General features: G+C 46.2%; 1 protein-coding gene across 18 annotated transcripts in view; it reads left to right on the top strand.

Moving 5' to 3' along the window:
• FOXP1 (forkhead box P1) overlaps positions 1–7,140 on the top strand; it is a 1,092,253-nt gene that overhangs the window by 1,023,804 nt on the left and 61,309 nt on the right. For all 18 annotated transcript variants that reach the window (XM_068253977.1, XM_068253974.1, XM_068253975.1 and 15 more), the window contains one exon: positions 4,064–4,151. In XM_068253977.1, coding sequence (XP_068110078.1) covers positions 4,064–4,151 — 88 coding nt within the window. The remainder of the gene's footprint in view (positions 1–4,063; positions 4,152–7,140) is intronic.

Genomic DNA, 7,140 nt, shown 5'->3' with positions numbered 1-7,140 from the left:
GTCACTGCTTGGATTATGAAGTAGAATGGTAGGAATTTGTCGACTCATTCAGGAATGTAGCTCAGACACATCATTTGAGGCACTTTCTGAACCCTTGAAAATATACGAAATACATAGAAAGCAGCTTTCATTGAGCTCCATGCTCTAAAACGATGCATGTATATAAGACAATCAGTGGAAAATCAGTTTAGTTTTCAGTGCCCCGTTAAGGTCTTTTTTCCACTACAAAGTTTATTAATAGAATCTCATCTTATGAATAAGGCTCTGTGCACACATCCAATTTTAATCTTCAGATGACTGGTCAGTTTTATCCCTGCCATTTAGTATGAGGGCCAACAGATTTTCAATACTATGAAAATACTGTAGAAATGTTCTCGTACTACATGGAGGTGGTAAAATTGGCCAGTCATCCATCTGCAGATAAAAATTGGATGTGTGCAAGGACCTTAAGGTGACTTAAGGTGCGTACACTAGAGTTGGGCCGAACCTCCGATTTTAGGTTCGCGAACCGGGTTCGCGAACTTCCGCGGAAGGTTCGGTTCGCGTTAAAGTTCGCGAACCGCAATAGACTTCAATGGGGATGCGAACTTTGAAAAAAAAAAAATAATTATGCTGGCCACAAAAGTGATGGAAAAGATGTTTCAAGGGGTCTAACACCTGGAGGGGGGCATGGCGGAGTGGGATACACGCCAAAAGTCCCCGGGAAAAATCTGGATTTGACGAAAAGCAGCGTTTTAAGGGCAGAAATCACATTGAATGCTAAATGACAGGCCTAAAGTGCTTTAAAACATCTTGCATGTGTATACATCAATCAGGTAGTGTAATTAAGGTACTGCTTCACACTGACACACCAAACTCCACTGAACAGAACAGGTATGCAGTGGCGGGTTCACTAAACAGGTATACAGTGGCGGGTCCACTGAACAGAACAGGTATGCAGTGGCGGGTTCACTGAACAGGTATGCAGTGGTGGGTTCACAGAACAGGTATGCAGTGGCAGCAGGATCACTGAACAGGTATGCAGTGGTGGGTGGGTTCACAGAACAGGTATGCAGTGGTGGGTTCACAGAACAGGTATGCAGTGGCAGGATCACTGAACAGGTATGCAGTGGTGGTGGGTGGGTTCACAGAACAAGTATGCAGTGGCAGGATCACTGAACAGGTATGCAGTGGTGGGTGGGTTCACAGAACAGGTATGCAGTGGCAGCAGGATCACTGAACAGGTATGCAGTGGTGGGTGGGTTCACAGAACAGGTATGCAGTGGCAGCAGGATCACTGAACAGGTATGCAGTGGTGGGTGGGTTCACAGAACAGGTATGCAGTGGCAGGATCACTGAACAGGTATGCAGTGGTGGTGGGTGGGTTCACAGAACAGGTATGCAGTGGCAGGATCACTGAACAGGTATGCAGTGGTGGTGGGTGGGTTCACAGAACAGGTATGCAGTGGCAGGATCACAGTACAGGTATGCAGTGGGCTGAGGGCTCACTGAACAGAACAGGTATGCAGCCAGGAAGAAGTTAAGCCTAACTAATCTTTCCCTATATGAGAGACTGCAGCAGCTCGCCCTACTCTCACTAATGCAGGCACACGAGTGGCCGTAATGGCCGCCGCTGCCTGCCTTATATAAGGGGGGTGGGGCTCCAGGGGCTAGTGTAGCCTAATTGGCTACACTGGGCCTGCTGACTGTGATGTAGAGGGTCAAAGTTGACCCTCAGGTGCATTATGGGGCGAACCGAACTTCTTCCGCAAAACGTTCGCGTGCGGTACCCGCACGCGAACCACCTAAGTTCGCGCGAACCACGTTCGCCGGCGAACCGTTCGGCCCAACTCTAGCGTACACACGCACTATGGCCGCCAACGACAGGTCCGTCAGACCCTCCCGCTGGGCGGACTTTCAGACGATAGTAGCGCATGTGTACGTGCTGTCGGCGGACTGATAAGGCTGTTTCTGAGCGATCCGCTCAGCAGATCGTTCAGAAACAGCCTTATCAGTCCACCCGACAGCACGTACACACGCGCTACTGTTGTCTGAAAGTCCGCCCAGCGGGAGGGTCTGACGGACCCGTCGTTGGCGGCCGTAGTGCGTGTGTACGCACCTTAAAAGTGATTCCTGACAGGAATCGAGTCTGAAGAAGGCTTATTAGTGGAAAGCCTACTCCTTTTCTTCTAAGTTAGCCAATTAATGGTATTATCCTATTTCTTCTGGCTTTTACTGACTGGGTGACACGGCACAATACTCAACTGTTCATACTGCAGAAAATAGTGCAATATCATGCAGAGTAGCAAGTTTCCATTGACTTCCAGTTGAATATCTTATCAAAGTCAGATATACTTTTTGATAGTATTCAAACCCTGAACATTTAAGTGTAAACATTTTTTATTGATCATATAATCAGATTCCCCAGGGGTTGAATAGGATTGAATACTGTTTAGTTGCCTTATTTGATTATTCCTTTCTTAAGATAAGGCTGGCTCCAGGGACATCTGCACAGCATACAAACCGCATCCTTATCAAATACAAGTGGGTTATGGATCATTGTTTCAAAGGAAAATAAATGATCTGTGGAGTTAGATGTTCAGAATGCTAGATCATGTGTATGTACACATTACGCCTTGTACAGACATTGGACATTTGTCATCCCTGCTCAGGGAAGTAGTATGTTTAAGTGATTATTATTGTACTTCCTGCAATGGAAGGCCTCCTTCTTCTCTCTCCATAGTACTTCACATGCAGCTCAGCCAAGTCCTCCATGCATGATTGTACACAGACAGCTGTCCAGAGTGTACTGAGATTTAAGCTACTCACCACCCACGGGTCCAGCGCTGTCCCCTTGACGACAAGCGCGTGGCGACTCCTCTTCCTGCTCGTGACGTCACACGACATTATACAACGGCACACAGTGGGTGTGAACGGGAAATCAAGCGATCGTGGTACTTTGCACGTGGTCATCGGGGTTCTTAAAGATACGATCCAGCATGATGGGCCATTATCGGCACGCGTTGCTAAACGTTGCGTGATTGTGTACCTGTACCCTTGTCACAAGATTACAGAAACGACCACTCGTTGCTCAAAAAAACGCCAATCGTTTTAAAAATCATTGGGAAAATTGCATGGTGGGTACTGGCCTTTAGATTACTGCCATACTGAAGGACAGAATGAAGAGGGGAACTAACTTGTACACTTTATACATACAAATAGGTGATACAGGTTATAGGTGATGATTAACAGTCTGATTGCTTGCAGATTGAGAACAGATACGGCCTGCCTTTATTTCTTAAAGGACCCCTGAACTGAGAGGGATATGGAGGCTGACATATTTATTTCCTTTTTAAACAATGCACATTGCTTTGATGTTCTGCTGATAATCCTGAGCAAGCATACTGTTCAGGTGCTTCTGACTGAAGGCTGACTGGATTGGCCCTGTGCTTGTTTCACGTGTGTGATACAGACACTACTGCAGCTAAAGAGATCAGCAGGATGGCAGGCAACTTGTATTAGTTAAATGTAATCAAATATGGGTGCCTCTATATCCCTCTCAGTTCAAGTCTCATTTAATGCTTCCTACTCAGGGTGAAAAAAACTGTGCTGGTCTGAATTTTCAAAACAAGTTGGTACTGTTTCCTTATGTGATTGGCCAGTTCTAGGATCATCACTTGGTTCTTCATAAGGATGAACTCAACTCCTTCTCTGCATGTTAAAAGAAAAATCAATTGTATGACAGATCTTTTGACTGTTGAATGGAACCTGCCTATCCACATGCCAACTGAGGGCCATATTTAACCTGTAGGTTTCTGTGGTTTTTGTTGATCTTGAAGGAGATGTTCTGGTGACTGAGCATTGGGAAACGGTATTGAAAGTAAAGACTGAAACAAACTGATCTGAAGGCTTTGAACATTGCCTAGTGTACAATTCATAGACATGCTGCTAACCAGTTCTCGTTCATCTATGTTATTAACTAGGCTTAAAATTATGTAGGATGTACCACTGAACCCTAAATCATGGCCGACCTTGAGGCATGGTAGGTACCTATTGCTCATTATTTCTTGTTCTGTCATTACAGACATCTCAACAATGAGCATGCATTGGATGACAGGAGCACGGCTCAGTGTCGAGTTCAGATGCAAGTTGTACAGCAATTAGAGTTACAGGTAAAATACTGTCACCAATTTTACTGGATTCATGTTGTCTAATTGTAATCTAGTTTTTGTACGGCTTCCCTTCCTTCCTCCTCCTGCTTTTGCTGTCCATCTTTCAACATCATTCATTAAAAGGCACACATAACAGCTAATATTTAAAGCAGACATCAGTGCACAAAAAGAATTTGAATGATTAAAAAGGGGTGGTCCCCACAACCTTACTTACTGCTGAGTCCTCAAAGGTCCCATTAATGAGCCAAACATCCAGATAACTGAAGTGCAGACATGTCATACTCTTGATCTGTGCCAACAAAGGCTGCCAATGAGGCCAATCATATTCTGTCCTTTACCTAGACACCCACCGTCTAATCATGTGTCAAGTGGAGGGCTGAGTGAGCAGAGCAATAGTCCTCACACAGCTTAAAGGACTACTGTAGGGGGTTGGGGGAAAAGAGTTGAACTTACCTGGGGCTTCTAATGGTCCCCCGCAGACGTCCTGAGCCTGCGCAGCCACTCACTGATGCTCCGGTCCCCACCTCTGGTTTTCTTTTCTGGAATTTCCAACTTTAAAGTCGGAAAACCACTGCGCCTGTACGGCCGTGTGTTCTCACTTCCACTGACGTCACCAGGAGCGTACTGCGCAGGCGCAGACTGTACTGGGCCTGTGCAATACACTACTGGTGATGTCAGTGGGAGCAAGGAAAAGGCCGCGCAAGCGCAGTGGTTTTCCGACTTTAAAGTCGGATATTGCAGAAGTGAACTGGAGGCAGGGACCGGAGCATCACTGTGTGGCTGCGCGGGCACAGGACGTCTGCGGGGGACCATTAGCAGCCCCAGGTAAGTTCAACTCTTTTTTTCCCCCTACCCCCCTACAGTACGCCTTTAAAGGGGCTGTAGTATTTCAGGGGCACAGACAAGTATAAAGCCCCTGGTAAGCAGGGCCAGTTTTAGTACCAATAAGCCCCCCCCCCCAACAAATTTAACCCAGGCCCCCCTCCCTCGACAGACCCCTCCCCTACCTGTATTGTAGCCAATTTTTTTTTCACAGCCCCTGAGGCATATGCCAAACCCCCATGTTCACCCCTCCAACTTAAGGGCTGGTGCACACGGGCGTCTGCGTACCCCCAGCGTTCAGGACTCGGCGTTAAAACGCTCCCATTCAAGTGAATGGGAGCGTTTGTACTGGGCTTTTACCGGCGTTTGTGCGAACACAGCGTTTCGATCCCGACTTTCCCTGACATTCAAGGCAACCCTGGACGCTACATGTATTGTCCTGGGGCGGTTAACTGCCTAGGGTAATGTCCCCAAATGGGGAAGAAAAACGCCAACTGCAACCGAAAGCCATGGAAAGCCGCTAAAAGCCTGTGTGAACTAGCCCTAACTTTCCTTACCAAAGCCCTACAATGCATTCAGCAGAGTAGTGTCTCACCTGTCCCGGCAAGAGCACTCCTCTGTCAGTCTTTTTCTCCATGCACTCCCCAACTTCATCCTCGCAGGTGCTTCTTTTGTCTGCGACCCGGTGGCATGTTATTGCATAATAATATGCAGCTGAGACACAGAGGAGAGGTACCCCTGCAAAGATAAACTACTTTGCTGAAGACAATTAAGGGGCACTGGGAAGCACAGTTACTTTAAAAGGAAGGATGGGAGTCGCACCTCAGCAGGCCCCTACAGGCTCGGGGGCACTGAGGCAATTGCCCCCTCTGCCTCTACGGAAGCACTGGCCCTGCTGGGTGGGTGGCTACACAGGTGGGCCCATGAGAGAGCATATGTGTGACTGAGCCCCCATGATGAACCGGGCTATGTCTGCCCTGTCCAGGACAGGTTTGCAGAGTACCCCCCACTGGCTGCATCCTTGTTGCAGGTGCATCTCCGACACTACAGAAGCCATAAGATTAGCCTGACAGCCATGCCATTGGCATTGTTAAAAAGGGAATGAAGTCAGAAGCATCAGGTTTTTTTTATTTCTGAAAGAAAATCATTATGGGGTCAAATGTATTATTTGCCGGAAAAATGCAGTTATATTTTTCTGACATAATGTAATTTTTCAGATTAACATATTTACAAAAATAGCCGTCAGCAGAAGATACCTTTCAGCATGATTGCCCCTGGAATACCAATATTTTCAATTATTAGTCAGTACTTTAGTGCAAACCCCCACATTCATAAAATGGCGATGAGATCTAATCACCACTTTATAAGGGGCCATAGAGATAACCACTTTAACTGGTTCGGGACTGCGTATAGGTTAAACTATACCGCACTTGTGACTGCCTAAAAGTGGCCACTAATAATCCAATCTTTTTCATCCCATTTTACCAAATCTGTGTAGTAGAAGGATAAATTGAGCAAATATAGTAAATGGATAATTTAGAAATGGTAAGATTGGATGAAAAAGGTTGGCTCATTATTGGCCACCATAAGCCTGATGCAGCATCATTTTAACGTCACTCGATCATGATCACAGACGCAATAGCGTGTCCCCGCCTGCACAGACAGCAGAGCTCCGTGACTGCGTTAGAAGCCGTTTTCATTGGCTCCTGACCTCCTATCACTGTGAGCCAATCACAGTGATCATGATGTGTAAAAATAAAAAAAAGCCTCAGGTCCTTAAAGAGACCAGAAGTTCCAGTCCTAAATAAGTTAAGAGAGGGAAACCCAATAGGAAGTAGTTGAGAGCAGACTCGGTTGTTTCGAACATCCTGTTCACAATCTTTGTTGTCATCTTCAATTTGCTAATAACTGTACACAGGAAGAATTAGCAGTTGCAAGTGGAGAACAAACAGTTTTCCACCTGCAAGCGAATGGGCCTCCTGACTTCCACTATAGGTGATTTATAGAACTGCAGCTCTCTGCATTTGAATGGCTGATTACCAAACAAACCCTGTTTCCACTTTTATCAGTGTTGTGTGTTAAAAAAGTGGCGATCAGGCTTTTGGAAAGTGGAGAACAAAACAGTATAGATCTGTTTTTCACATTGCCTCTTTCTTATAAACAGGCC

Source organism: Hyperolius riggenbachi, chromosome 9 (genome assembly GCF_040937935.1).
Source record: "Hyperolius riggenbachi isolate aHypRig1 chromosome 9, aHypRig1.pri, whole genome shotgun sequence".
In the NCBI taxonomy this organism is placed as follows: domain Eukaryota; kingdom Metazoa; phylum Chordata; class Amphibia; order Anura; family Hyperoliidae; genus Hyperolius; species Hyperolius riggenbachi.
This window is presented reverse-complemented; position numbering and strand designations above follow the sequence as displayed.